Source organism: Eubalaena glacialis, chromosome 4, assembly GCF_028564815.1.
Source record: "Eubalaena glacialis isolate mEubGla1 chromosome 4, mEubGla1.1.hap2.+ XY, whole genome shotgun sequence".
In the NCBI taxonomy this organism is placed as follows: Eukaryota; Metazoa; Chordata; class Mammalia; order Artiodactyla; family Balaenidae; genus Eubalaena; species Eubalaena glacialis.
Genome location: NC_083719.1, coordinates 181,638,234 through 181,653,851, shown reverse-complemented (window position 1 = coordinate 181,653,851; position 15,618 = coordinate 181,638,234). Strand labels below are relative to the sequence as shown.

Below are 15,618 nucleotides of genomic sequence, written 5' to 3'. Positions count from 1 at the left end.
GTGCCAATGTGACTAGGTGCCAGGGCTTGAAACCCTGTCCTTATAAGATCTTCCAAAGAAAACAGTTTCTTCCATAGGTGAGCACTTGGAAACACTCCATAGGTATAGCCTGTCCATCAAACTCCCTTCCTAGACTGCAGCCATCGTTCAAGACCCAAGACCCTCCTTGATGGGACAAAAAAGAAGCAAAAAAACTTGTATAATAAAAAGGTCAAATGATCCTTTACCCAAAACCCTCCAGGCATTTGACAGCTGTGGGCTTTATCTACCAGCTGCCCCTCCAGAGCCAATTTGATGACCATACTTCATCCTGTGCCTCTGTGTCCTGTGACTTGAGTCTGGGTTGGGAGATCTCAGTCTACTTCCTAAACCTGGAATTAGAGGAAAGTAGCCCAATCTACTGCTACACAGATGGCCCCACCCATGACAGACAACAGGGTCCCAGAGGAAAGCAATTATTTTTGTTTGTTTGTTTCCCACTCTTGACATTATTTATCTCTAAGTGTAAGCAGACATTTAGCCTGAACTAGCAAAGACTCTAAGTCCAAGACAAAGAGAGGGGAGAGGGGGAAGGGGAGGTGGGGAGATTGAGTGGAGAGGGGAGATGGAGAGAGGGGAGAGGAGATAAAGGATACAATTTTCAAACCCCACCACCCACATCAGTTCTCTTTTACTGGGAAAGGGAATGTTCTATCAGGCACAGGTGTGTGGAGAGAGAAGTACTGACCACAAAGAGTACCTGGGCTCCCAGCCTGACAGGAGCTGAGGTCCACAGGACCTCCCTGGGGCATTTCAGGTGTTCAGCCACAAAGAACAGATTTTAATTCTGACAAAGGGTCTGGTGTCACAGTGGGAAATAACTGGTCAATGAATTTCATCAAGTAGCAGGGAGAAAAAGAAAAACTCGTCAGACCAGTTACCAAGTTACCAGACAGCCACATTTCCATAATTAAGTATTTAACCCCACCCTACCTTCTTCCAAAGGATTGGGTCGATTTATTTCTCTAAGTGAAAAGGTAGCTAAATGGGTATCCCTCAGTCTCCTCCAGGAAGCCAAGCACTTGTTAGAATTGTAAGTCTGTACCTTCACTAATAAATTTTTGGATAGTACCGTCCCCAAGATGCCAGGTGACTATGAGGCTAACTGGTCTACCATTCTTCAGTGCATTCATGAGCCTACTGAAACACCTTCTGCCTACCTAGCTTATTTCCTTATAGTTATTTCTTTGACTTTGTCCCAGACTCAGCAAGGACTTTGGGGTCCCAGAAACATACCTGGCTCAGCACAACTGTCCACTCAGTATCAGTGGAAACAACACATCCTGAATATAGCTCCAAATGTAACCTCTGTGATCACTCCATCACGCCTGCAGGTAAACTTCTGGCACTCAGAGCACACGATGGCACAAGCCTCTCTTCACAGCATGAGGCAACCTCCTTACTCTTGCCCACAAGACCTCTGTGCTTTTGTCACTGCCCTTCCACCCATCTGGAACACCCTTCCCCCTTACCCTCTTTCTAAGCATCATTTGCCACCCAAACCAAACCACATCTCTTCACTCCAATCTGAGACAATCTCTCTCCTTCTACAGATGCCCGTGACAATTTATCATCAATCTTGGGGAAGGTAGGGGAGGCTCAGAAACATAGTCTCTAGAGCTCTTGTTCTTTCCTGCTATACAAAATCTAATCATCTCCAAAAATAAAGTTCATTTAAAAAATTCCAGGGACTTCCCTGGTGGCGCAGTGGTTAAGAATCCGCCTGCCAATTCAGGGGACACGGTTTCGAGCCCTGGTCCGGGAAGATCCCACATGCCATGGAGCAACTAAGCCCGTGTGCCACAACTACTGAGCCTGCACTCTAGAGCCCGCGAGCCACAACAACTGAGCCCGTTTACTGAGCCACAACTACTGAGCCCGCGAGCCACAATTACTGAGCCCACGCACCTAGAGTCCGTGCTCTGCAACAAGAGAAGCCACTGTAATGAGAAGCCCACACACCGCAACGAACAGTAGCCCCCGCTCGCCGCAACTAGAGAAAGCCCACGCGCAGCAACGAAGACCCAAAGCAGCCAAAAATAAATAAATAAAATAAATTAAAAAAAAAATTCCAGGGAATTCCCTGGCGGTCTAGTGATTAGGACTCCACACTTCCCCTGCAGGGGGCACGGGTTCGATCCCTGGTCGGGGAACTAAGATCCCACAAGCCGCGCAGTGTGGCCAAATATTAAAAATTAAAATTAAACAATAGAAATTAAAAATAAATTAAAAATACCAATCATCTCAGTGATAAAGAAGTTACGAAGACCACAGAATTTTTTCAGGATAGTTCTTTTAATTCTCTCCTAGACTTTTAAAGAGATCTTTGACAAAACAAAAAGGAATAAATATGAATGAAACACTCAAACAGCCCACTGTACTACACAATCTACTGTCTTTTTTTCTAATTATTATTATTATTAAAGATCCCATGCACATGTTGGACTTTTCTGTTTTCTGCATGGACTAAAATGGCATAGCCACAAAGGAATTTAATTTATCAATATTCTGCTGTGTTATCTAGAGAACATGATGATTTCCAGGTGCCCTGGCACCAAATATGTCTAGAACCACCAGTCTGATGACTCAGTGGAAAGAGGGGGGTCTATCTTGCTTTGACATCTCCTGCTGGCTGGGCTCACTCAGATGGTTAATTCATTCCTGCCTTTTATCTCCCCAGACACACTGAGAGGTCCTGAGGGGCAAGAATGACACCTCATTCTTTGCAGTCCCCTCCACTCAGTGTCAGCAAGGAGGAGAAGGGCTGTGTTGGCCTGATGCTGGGATATTTCCAACTTCCACTGAAAACAGTCTCTACCCCCAAAAGTCCCCCTCATCTTTACAAGGTGCACATTCAAGAACAGATGCTGGAACATTTTTTTTCTTTAAAGAGCCATACAACTTCTGTTACTACAGCAGCCACAAGCAAGACGTAAATGAATAAAGCATGACTGTATTCCAACGAAACGTGATTTAGGGACACCAAAATGCTAATTGCATATAATTTTCACCTCTCACAAAATATTTTTCTTTAGATTTTCCCTTCAACCTTTTTATTATTTAAAATTGATTTTACTGAAGTATAGTTGATTTACAATGTTGTATTAGTTTCTGGTATACAGCCAAGTGATTCAGTTATACATATATATACATTCTTGTTCATATCCTTTTCCATTATGGTTTATTACGGGATATTGAATATAGTTCCCTGTGCTATACAGTAGGACCTTGTTGTTTATCCATTCTATATATAATAGTTTTCATCTGCTAATCCCAAACTCCCAATCCCTCCCTCCCTCCCCTCCCCTCCCCCTTGGCAACCACAAGTCTGATTTCTATGTCTGTCCCCTCAACCTTTTTAAAGTATAAAAAACATTCTTAGCTCACGGGCCAAACAAAAATGCTGGAGGGCTGAATTTGGCCTGTGGGTCGTAGTTTGCTGACTGGTCAAGGGCTTTAGACCTGACAAGTCTGAGATCAAACCATTTCCCAGCAAGGTCTCCTAGAGTAAGTTTCTTAATTACTATCCAAGCCTGAGTGTCCCCTTCTGCAAAATGGGAATAACATCTTCTCATAGGCTGTGCTGAGGATTCTATGAGGCAGAGCTTGTCAAATTCTTAGCACAGGGCTTAGCACATAGTAAGTGCTCAATAAGCATTAGCTAGTAATAAGTGGTCAAAGATGTCATTGTTTATCTACATGACAGGTCCTGGGGACACAACAATCAATGCTGTGGTCCCTGTGTTCAAGAGAACTTAGTCTGATGGAGGAGGCAGCTAACTTAAGCCAGGATGAAAGAAGACACCCAGATGGCCAAGAGGCCCAGGAAAGGATGCTCAACATCACAATTCATTAGAGAAATGCAAATCAAAACTACGGTGAGGTACCATCTCACACCCATCAGAATGGCCATCATCAAAAAGTCTACAAACAATAAATGCTGGAGAGGGTGTGGAGAAAAGGGAACCCTCTTACACTGTGGGTGGGAATGGAGAACCGTATGGTGGTTCCTTAAAAAAACTAAAAATAGAACTACCATATGATCCAGCAATCCCACTCTTGGGCCTATATCTGGAGAAAACCATAATTCGAAAAGATACAGGTACCCCATTGTTCATTGCAGCACTATTTACAATAGCCAGGACATGGAAGCAACCTAAATGTCCATTGACAGATGAATGGATAAAGAAGATGTGGTACAGGGCTTCCCTGGTGGCGCAGTGGTTGAGAATCTGCCTGCCAATGCAGGGGACACGGGTTCAAGCCCTGGTCTGGGAAGATCCCACATGCCGCGGAGCAACGGGGCCCGTGAGCCACAATTACTGAGCCTGCGCGTCTGGAGCCTGTGCTCCGCAACAAGAGAGGCCGCGATAGTGAGAGGCCCACGCACCGCGATGAAGAGTGGCCCCCGCTTGCCACAACTAGAGAAAGCCCTCGCACAGAAACGAAGACCCAACACAGCCATAAATAAAATAAATAAATAAAAATTTAAAAAAAAAGAAGATGTGGTACATATATACAATGGAATATTACTCAGCCATTAAAAAGAACAAAATAATGTCATTTGCAGTGGCATGGATGGACCTAGAGATCGTCATACTGAGTGAAGGAAGTCAGACAGAGAAGAACAAATATTATACGACATTGGGTTTCCCTGGTGGCGCAGTGGTTAAGAATCTGCCTGCCAATGCAGGGGACATGGGTTCAAGCCCTGGTCTGGAAAGATCCCACATGCCGCAGAGCAACTAAGCCCATGCGCCACAACTACTGAGCCCACGTGCCTCAACTACTGAAGCCCGCGTGCCTAGAGCCTGTGCTCCACAACAAGAGAAGCCACCACAATGAGAAGCCTGCACACCGCAATGAAGAGTAGCCCCCACTCACCGCAACTAGAGAAAGCCCACACGCAGCAACGAGGACCCAATGCAGCCAAAAATAAATAAATAAATTTTAAATATATATATTATATGATATTGCTTATATGTGGAATCTAAAAAAATGCTACAAATGAACCTATTTACAAAACAGAAATAGAGTCACAAATGTAGAAAACTTATGTTTTCTACATAAGGGTGGGAGGGATAAATTGGGAGATTAGGATTGACATATACACACTACTACATATAAAATAGATAACTAATAAGAACTACTGTATAGCCCAGGGAACTTCACTCAGTACTCTGTAATGACCTCTATGGGAATAGAATCTAGAAAACAGTGGATATACGTATATGTATAACTGATTCACTTTGCTATACAGCAGAAACTAACACAACATGGTAAATCAACTAGTCTCCAATAAAAATTAATTTAAAAAAAAAAAAAAAAAGAGGGGATGAGAAGGGCTATAGGAAAAAGCAGCCAGAATGTTGGCAGGGGCAAATTCTAGGGCATCTCCCCACCCCAGCTTTCTTTATTCTCTGCAGTTCCCCAACTTTCCACAATGAGCCAGGAAAGCACAATGGTTAAGAGCTCAGATTCTGAGCCAGAATACATGGGTTTTGGGTTCAAATCCCAGCTCTACTACTTACTAGCGATGTGACCCTGGGCAAGTGGCTTAACCTCCTGGGGCCTCCAGGACCTCACCTGTAAGAAGGAATTGCTAGGAGAACTTGCTGCAGTATGGTAAGCAAAGCACTTAGAACAGTGTCTGGCACAAAACAAGCATTCACTGTCGAGAAGATTCTGATTATTACAGCACCAAAGGCAAAGTTAAAAAAAAAAAAAATGGAAGAAGGGGAAAACAGTTTCAATCTGAAGCTCAAACCTCTGCCTTAAAGCAAACCCTTCAAGAGAGAATGTACGTGCACTTAAATAGGTAGTGTTTAATATAAATAGAGCACCTCAGCTTTCAGAGACTCTGAAACATGGATGGAAACTCAAACTCAGGAAGGAGAGACTCAAACTCAGGAAGGAGAGACTCGCCTCCCTTTGCCTCCTGCATCTGCCGTATGTGGCATCACCGACCAGTTTCCTGGCACCCATTGTGCCCCAGACTCACCCACCCCTCTGACTGGCAGCGAGCAGCTGGGGTGGCCTCCCAGGAAAAAAAAAAAATGCCAGTGGGTTTGGCTGGGGCAGCTGGTCAAGCAAGCCCTGTGGTTTCTGGTCCCCACCCCCCACCAAAAGCCCAGAGCTTGGGGTCCCCAGAGCCTCGGAAGCTGAGGCACCAGGTAAGCAGAGTGACCTTCCCTCTGGGGCCATAGGTCCAAGCACCCAGCTCTCATCAGCAGGTCACACGGTGGGCTTTCCTCTGCCTGCCCCAAGACCAAAGTCAGAAATGGAGCCAAGCTTTGGCAGACACTTACCCAGTGGCTGGTCTGCCCAGAAAGGGTGGTGGACTCAATGGCATCTAGGAGAAGCTTCCAGAAAATTCACAAAGTGTCAGGGGCTGGGATAAGTGTACCCCGTGCATCATTTCATTTAGCCCCCAAAACTGCAACCCTGACAAGCAGGTGCCATAATTATCCTCACTCTTCAGATGGGGAAACACTGGTTTGGTCCAGCTCATGAGCCATGACCGGCGAAACAGGACTCCGAACAATTCTCGTAACCACGTGGAAACGGGTCCAGTGAGGCTGACCTTCGGGTCTTTATGACACACCTATGTGGGGGGAGGGGAGATATTTTCTGAAGACTAGTTTAGGGCTTCATCCCATGCTTTCACCCACAGATCCCCCTCTTGTAACTCTTCCTACAAGTGCATTCAGTCACATATTCAATGTCTATATTTGCCATCAGAAGGTCCTCTCCAAGGAGGCAGGGGCTTGTCCCTCCTGTGGCCCTGAGGACCCCAATGCCTGGCACACAGTAGGTTCACAATAAACACATTTTGTGACCCAGCTCACAAAGACTCCATCTCCACTCTGCCCATCCAAGGCTCCTTGCATTTGGCCTCCGTTGGCACCTCCACCCCAAATATGTAGACAGAGTGATGGAGAAGAAGCATCTCAAGACACACACCACAGTGACTTTCCTTTTAAATACTTTAACCACTGAGAACCTTCTTTTTCTCTCTCTGCCAAAAGCAGCATTGTTTTGGGATCAGGTGGAAAAAGGGACATTTTAGAGAATGTTTAAACTGGGTTCAGAGGACAACCCAACACCTTCAGCCCAAATGCTGACCAGACCTTGGATGTTTCCAGAACCTGGTAATCATGCAAGAAAAAGGCTCAAGGAGGTGTTGGAGAGGATTCTAGGGGAATTGAGGACTTGCTGGATAGTTTTCACAGGTCTGTGTCTGTTGCCTAAGACAGGGAAGTATCTTCTAAAGGCTCATTTCAGTCAGGTTAGCATTCAAAAATCCCATGAAATGGTGTGTAAGCCTTCCAAAGCCACAGCAACAAAGAAACACAAGCATTTTAAAAGCCAGAAATGTACACTCAGGTTCACAGCAGCATTATTCATGATAACCAAAAGGTGGAAACAACCCAAGTGTCCATCGATGGAAGAATGGATAAACAAAATGTGGTCCATCCATACAATGGCATATTATGCAGCCCTAAAAAGGAAGGAAATTCTGACACCTGCTACAACATGGATGAACCTTGAGAACATTATATTCAGTGAAATAAGCCAGACACAAAAGGACAAATACTACATGATTCCACTTATACAAGGTCCCTAGAGAAGTCAAATCCATAGAGACAGAAAGTAGGATGGTGGGGGCCAGGGTCTGGGGGAGGAGATGGGGAGTCAGTGTTTCATGGGGACAGAGTTTCAGTTTGGGAAGATGAGAAAGTTCTGGAGATGGATGGTGGGGATGGTTGCATGACAGTATGAATGTACTTAATACCACTGAGCTGTGCATTTCAAATGGTTAAGATGGTAAACTTTGTTATGTGTATTTGACCACAATTAAAGAAATTGAAGGGGAAAAAAGCCTGAGCTGAGTTGTACTTGATAGACAAGAGTGTAGGTTCAAAAAACAATCATTTCTTGACATCTGTGACCAGGACAGGACAACGCTTCCCCTAGGGGACACCACCACTGATTACAAACCAGGAGCAAACATTGATGCCAGATGCCAGGAACAGGTATCCGGCAAGTCTCCGCCACAGCCGTACATGCAGAGCCACACCTTCTCCAATGATGAAACCCCCAGTGCTGGAGAAACAAGCCCTGCTCTCAAAAGCACAAGATAAAAAACTTAAAAAATAAAATAAAATAAAAACACCTGCTCAAAACATCAGGGACATTTTTGCAGATAATACCATCCTGGATATTTTGACTAAAATGAGTACAGAAATAAATCCACAGAGGAATGTCTTAAATTATATCTCAAGATATGTAAGCCTGGAGCATTTCAAACAAGAACCTGAATTTGGAAAACAGAGCATTGAGATAAAAGACTATTCACTGTTCTCCCTGGTACCCCAGCTAGAAGTAGCTCACCCATCTTTAAACAGAGGGGGGCACCCACACACACAACACAACACAACACACACACACTATTTTTGTGTCTCAGACGTGGTGCAAACCCCAGCCATCTTTTCTTAGCTGTGTGGCCTTAGGCAAGTTAAGTAACCTCTCTGGTCTCTAAAACAAAGATAACGGAGCTCCCCTTGCAGCTGTGTGTCCTTGTAACATGGTAGGTCCTACACAGCCTCTCCTGCCCTCACCATCAGAGAACAACCACCCCCTCACCTCCAAATTCATCTGGATGGTCTCTCCCATCCAACTTATTCACCCACACCCCGACCCCCCCCCCGAAGTCTCCCTGTTCTACGAAATTCCAAACCCACGGGTGGTCCTCTACTTCAGCCAAGACTCTGCCCCAGCTTTGATCCTTCTTCTTGGTCATAGCTTGGCTTCTCTGTGTCCCTGACCTACCGACGTTCTCAAGATTTTTCCACAATATAATAACCATCGTTCCCTCCTATATCTACAAACCACCAGATTCTCTTTTCCTTCACCAACCAACCACTCAAAAGAGAGGTCTCCACTCTCTCACCTCCTGTTTCCTCCCTTCCAGCATTCACAGAATGGAAGAACTCCCTGGAGCTCGAAGGAGTCCTCCCTGCTGAGTCTATAGATTCTACTCAGGACTCACCCTGTGTGGCTTCCCCATAGCTTTGGGCTCAGGTGAGAAGACCCTCCTTTCTCCCTTCCCTTATCTTTTGTGATACAACCCTTCAGCCGCCCACTCACTTTCTCCCGCCTCCATCTCACATTTGCTAAGTCTTCCCAGGAAATTTCACAACGTGTGAAAAGAGTCAATAAAACAATAAACAAGTAACGAGTGTGTGTATGGAACTAGACTTCCTGGATATCAAAACATTATAAAACTATACATATTAGAATAGTAACAGCCCCGGTGCAAGGAAAGGCAGACATATTTATGGATACCCAGAAACAGACCCCAAATCAATGACGAACTGGTAAATTTCTGCAATACCTGGGGTTGAGACCCCAACTAGTTATTTGGGGGGAAATGGATACCCACACAAACAGGTCCCAAATGCCCAGGACAAACATTTTTTTAATGATAATAATTAAAGTTAAGATAGAAAATTTGGAGGAAAAAAATGTTCATTTTATGGATAGAAAGGGACTTTCTAAGCATAAAATAATGAGAGGCATGCAAAAACCCAGCTCTGAACTCCATAAACATTTTAAGCTTCTCTGGCAACTGATAGCCAGAGTATATTCGTCACTGAACAAAAACACCTGAAAACATAACTGGCAAAGAGTTAACAGTCTTCGTTATGAAAACGACATGCAAATTAATACTTCAAAAACCACTAAGGTACTAAAAGATAAATGGACAAAGGATATGAACAGGAAGAGAAAACCCAAATGATAAATAAACATGTTTTAAAAGGTTCAACCCTGATAGCAATCAAAGAAATGCAAATAGAAACAATGACAACACACAAGCCCCTCCTTCCAGTAAATTATGAAAGATTTTTCAAATAACACTCAAAGCTAGCCAAGGTGTTCCCTCTCAGCCAATGCTAGGAGGAGTGCCCGTTGGTACGTTTCCGGAAAGCCATTTGGCAATCGGTATCAAGAAACTTTGACCCAGAAATTTCACTTCTGGAAAAGCAAAACCCGAAGGGAAAAAAAAAAAATGTTCGATAAAGCTTTGACACCAAAATGTTCATCCCTCTTTGTGGAAACTAGAAATAATCTAAATGCCCAACGACAGAGAAAGTTAACTAAATTCAGACACAACAGAGCCACTAGCAAGAAGTATCCCCCAATAACTGTGAAATAAGGATGTTTTGCTTTTATCCTTTACACAGTTCTTTTTCCAAATGTCTACCACAAGCAGTCATACTTCTAGAATCAGATAAGAAATACATTTGTTTTTGTTTTGTTTTTGACAATAAAGTCCATTCTCATCTGGTCTCTCAAGCAAGAGGAACATTCAACCATCTAGCTCAGGAGTTGGCAAAATCTGGCCCAATACTTGGTTTTGTAAATAAAGTTTTACTGAAACACAGCCACGCCCACTTGTTTATTGCGCCTCCTTGCAGGGTGGCTGCTTTCCCGCTCCAATGGCAGGGCTGAGTAGTTGCAACAGACCGCAAAGTTTAAAGTATTTAACATCTGAGTCTTTGCAAAAAAGGTTTGCCACCACCTGAGCTAGTGAATGTCTCCAGCTTCTTTCTAATGAACAAGCCACGAGAAATGGCTTAGAATCCCCGAGAACCTCAACGTACCTTTCTGGCAGTGGCTGTGCGTCCAACACCGCTCCACAAATTGCCCGTTGATGACGGTGGCAGGGCAGTTGGTCTTGCCCTTCGCGGTGCCTGGACAAATGTCCCCACACTCCTCATTGTCGTCTTTGTTCAGCACGATGTAATTATCCTCCACGGAATCCAGGATGCGAGACCAGTCGATAGTGGCCAGGTAGCAGAGTTCATTGTTCTTCTCGATGCGGACGGAGCCCCGGGTGATGTTCATCAAGTTGTAGAGGCCAAGCTCCTTCAGGTGAACCATCTCGAAGATGACCAGCGCGTAGTTAAAGAAGAGGCGGGAGCCCCGGATGACCGTGAGGTTGGGGAACAGGTCCTTCAGGCTCTCCAGCCCGTAGACCCGGAAGAGCAGCAAGTAATCAGTGATCATGATGAGCTTGGGGAAACTGAGGTCTCGGAAGTCCTCAGGTCTCGTTTTGAACATCAATAGGATCTGCAAATGTCCTTCGATGACCGAGCAGTTGGCCAGCTCGTGCAGCCGGGTGAGGTTATTCCGGATATCCATGCCGGGGCACACTAGAAGGGCAAACAAGCAGAGAGCAAGACAGGTGAACAAACACCCCACGGATGGTTTATACGAATTAGTGGCAGGGCCAGCCACATGGGCATGTGACCTGGGTCCCACGCCCGCTCAGAAGGGCCCTGCCCTTGGCTTAATGTTCTTCCGTCTTAAAATCCTTAATTATTTTTGAGTGAGGGGTCCCAAGGTTTCATTCTGAACTGGACCCTGTAAATTCTACAGCCAGCCCAGTTCAGTGGCTTTCTCTGTAAGGTGTCTGTGCCTAAGTAATTACTCCTGAAAGACAAATCATAATAATAATAATTCCTTTGGCAGTACCCATTAGAAGCCTTAAAAGCATCGCATCAAATATGATGCAATGAAGACATTGGGATTACAGGGGATTGAGTAATGCAGCAGGTGCGGAAGGGGAAAGGGGAGCCATCCCCAGTGAGTCGGCGTGTAAGATCTTCAGGAAATGGATGTATGGGGATAAAGGTGCCCACACCAGAAATGGGGCAAGGAGAGCTGACTTTGTTTTGTCAGTTCTCCCACTTTCCTAACACTCCTTCCCAACCCGCCCTCCTGGCAGGCAGCCAAGGTCTAATTACCTTTTACCTGGGTGTGGCAAGGGCTTCCCAGAGAGTCTGATCTCCCCTGCACAAACACCCTGCACACCCATTCTCCTGCAGGTGGTCCCTCCCTTGCTCTGACACCCTCTATGTCTCCCCATGACCCTGCACTTTCCTCTCGCGGCCCTCAAGGTTCTGCCCCTCCATCCCCTGCACCACGTGAAACAGGCCTGCCCACTACTCTCCAATTCCAAGGGGACCTTCCAAGCCTTCCCTATAACATGACCTATGAAGAGGAATGAGTGAAATAATGCAGGCACCCAAGCAGTGGCTGGCACACAGTAAGTGCTCAGTTAATTTCAGCTATTTTGTTATTGTTTATTTCTCCCAAACATATCACGGTGTCACCTCTAGGCTCTGTGCCTTCATTCCCCTAGACCAGGGTGGGCAAATATTTTCTATAAGGGCTCAGATAGTAAATATGTTCAGCTTTGCAATCAGTGTCTGTTTAAACTACTCCACTCCGCCATTATAGCTCAAAAGCAGCCAGAGACAATGAGTGGATATGGCTGTGTTCCAATAAAACTTTATTATAAAAGCAGGCTGTGGGTTGGTGTTTCCCCCTGGGATGGTAGTTTGGTGACCCTTGACTTAGTCCAACAAAGTCCAACAGAACTTCTGCAATGATAGAGATGTTCTTTATATGCACTGGCCACTATGGAAGCCACCGGCCATTTGTGGCTGTCTAGCACTTGAAATGTGACTGATATAAGACTGAGCAACTGAATATTTGATTTTACTTTAGATAGTGTAAACAGAAATAGACACATGTAGCTAGTGGCTACTGGACTGAACAGGGTAGCCCTAGTCCCTTTGACTGTCAAAGTCCTTTATACCTTAGCTCCCTATTTCGAAATCCAGCTCATCATCCTTCAAGAGCCAGTTCAAATGCCACCTCCTCCAGGAAGCCTTCTCTGATTTCCTTTCCTCCATATACTTATTTGGATCTTTCCCTCCTCCTGTGTTCCTTATATTGGAGTTAACATTCAGTAGAACTGAATTCTTTAGACAGCCTCTCCTTGCCAAAACACAAACACACACACATACACTCACTCACTCAGAAATTGGAAGGCAGCTTCAAGGGGACCAGGACGGCAGTTCCAGCCCCACACACTCATGCCACCCAAGGCTGAGGTTCCCAGCTTCAGTCACATCAACAGCATCTACATACAGAGGTCTGGACAGGTACCACGTCACTGACACCTCCCAACAAGCTTTATCCGCACCCCACAGAAGGGAAAACTGGATCTCTAGGAGGCAAAGCCAATCAGCCAAGGACATACAACCCACCAGTAACATTCAGGGTTGCCAGATTTAGCAAATAAAAATGCAGGACGCCCAGTTAACTTTGAATTTCAGATGAGCAGCAAGTACATTTTAGGATAAGTATATCCCATGCAATGTTTGAGACATACTTATCCTTAAAAATTACTCATCATTTATGTTAAATTCAAATTTAACTTGGTGTCCTGTATTATATCTGGCAGTATACAGCTTAGACTCAGCCACAGGTCTGGGCTTCTCAAGCCTGAGCCTCACACTCTATGTTTTACACACACACACACACACACACACACACGAAATTGTGAAATTGATACAGGTACAAAGAACACCAGCCCACCATCCTCCCCAAGTTGTGTCAGAACCAAAATCAGATATGAATATACATTCAAAGATTAACCAGCTGTTGGACATCCAGGAAATGTAAATCCAAACCACAATGATACCACTTCACTCCTACCAGGATGGCTAAAATTAAAAAGACAGACAATTACAAGTGTTGACGAGGATGTGGAGAAATCAGAACCCTCATACATTACTGGTGGGAATGGAAAATGGTACAGCTGCTGTTGTGGAAAATAGACTAGCAGTCCCTCAAAAGGTTAAACAAAGAGTTACCATATAACCCAGCAACTTCACTCCCAGGTAGATACCCAAGAGAAAGGAAAACATAGGTCCACACAGAAATGTGTGTACAAATGCCCATAGCATCATTATCCATGATAGCCAAAAAGTGGAAACAAGCCAAATGTCCATGAATTGACAAATGAATAAACAAAATGTGGCATGTCCATACAAAGGAAGATAATTCAGCAATAACAGGGGAGAAGCATTGACACCTGCTACAACAGGGATGAACCTTGAAAACATCAGGCTCAGTGGAAGAAGCCAGTCACAAAAGACCACATGTGGCACGATTCCATTTACATGAAATGTCCAGAATAGGCAAATCCATAGAAAGCAGATTAGTGGTTTCAAGGGGCTTGGAGAGGGGGAAATGAGGAGTGACAGCTAAAGAGTATGGGATTTCTTTGGGGGGTGATGAGAATGTTCTAAAATTGATTGTAGTGATGGTTGCCCAACTCTGTGAATGTACTAAGAACCCCTAAATTTAAACTTTAAATGGGTGAATTGTATGGTATTGAATTAGATCTCAATAAAGTTATTAAAAAATTAAACGACTATAACTGTAGAGGACAACAAAAAACTGCTTTTATTTTTTTAATCTCCAATGACTCTAACTCAACTCATGAAAGCTGTATGTGTCCCTATTAGTCTAAGACAATAGAGCAATTTACCGCGTGAACAGAAAATACCCAGAGGATGTTAGAGATGGTGCCAGCAATAGATGTCAGACCTTGTACTGGCTTTTAATACCTCTGGGTGGGAACTGAAAGATGCTTCGGGTCCTTAGTAAGTGACACCTGGTTAATCACCACTCTACACACAGGTAGGGAAGGACCATGATGATCGGGGAGGAGGGGGGGTCCTGGTGACCGCTAATAACAATTACCATGTAAAGCACTTGGCCATGTTCTGGCAGACACATTCTCTTGATGAATTCTCAAAATAATCCCAGAGGAGGTGGATAAACGAAATGTGGTCCATGTCCATTTTTGTGACGAGCAAATCAAACTCACACAGGCTGAGTTTTAAGGGGTAATGCTAGGATGTCAACCCAGCAATTAAATGCAAAGTTTATGCTTGAACTATGTTACAGTTTCTCCGTCTTTGTTCTTTAAAAACATACCTAATTAAGAAGCAGGTGAATCTGACTTAGATAAGGAAACAATGAAATAATGTTCATGCAGTGACAACCTGGAGGAAGCTTGTTAAAGACAGTTTCCTTCGTTCACTCCTTCAGCAACTATCTGCTGAGGACCTGTTTCTGCTGTTCCAAGGGCTGGAAGTGCTTCAAGAAATAGGACCAGCGGGATAGGACAACAGGATAGGGAGATACATGTATACATAGAGCTGATTCAGTTTGTTATACAGCAGAAACTAACACAACATTGTAAAGCAATTATACTCCAATAAAGATGTTAAAAAAAAAAAAAAAAAAAGGAATAAGACAGAGGCTGCCCTGGATCTCACAGACTACTAGTTGCTATTAGCTACCCAAATCAACTGAAAGTATAACTGAGGAGGATATCTCAGTTATTCAAGGACAGCTTCAGGGGCTAGAAGAGATCATGAAAATGAGCTATTTGATTAAGTCCAGGACAATCAAGGAGGGCTTCCCGGAGGAGGTAACACCAGGATTAAAACCTACACAAACAGTGCAATAAGTTCTGCCTACTTCATTGGAAGGTCAAGAGCTGTAGCTTGTCGCTGTAGGTCACAAGGGTGCGTAGGGCCTAGAGCAGCCTTATCCAATAGAAACATGATGCGAGCCACACAGAATTTTAAATTTTCTCTATGAAGGTAAAAAAGAAACGGTGAAACTAAATATTCTTAATTTAAC

The 15,618-nt window shown here is 44.3% G+C and overlaps 1 protein-coding gene across 4 annotated transcripts in view; it reads right to left on the bottom strand.

Moving 5' to 3' along the window:
• The window catches only part of INSR (insulin receptor), a 135,088-nt gene that overhangs the window by 106,523 nt on the left and 12,947 nt on the right, over positions 1 to 15,618 (bottom strand). For all 4 annotated transcript variants that reach the window (XM_061190613.1, XM_061190611.1, XM_061190614.1 and 1 more), the window contains exon 2: positions 10,707 to 11,258. In XM_061190613.1, the coding sequence (XP_061046596.1) occupies positions 10,707 to 11,258 (552 nt within the window). The remainder of the gene's footprint in view (positions 1 to 10,706; positions 11,259 to 15,618) is intronic.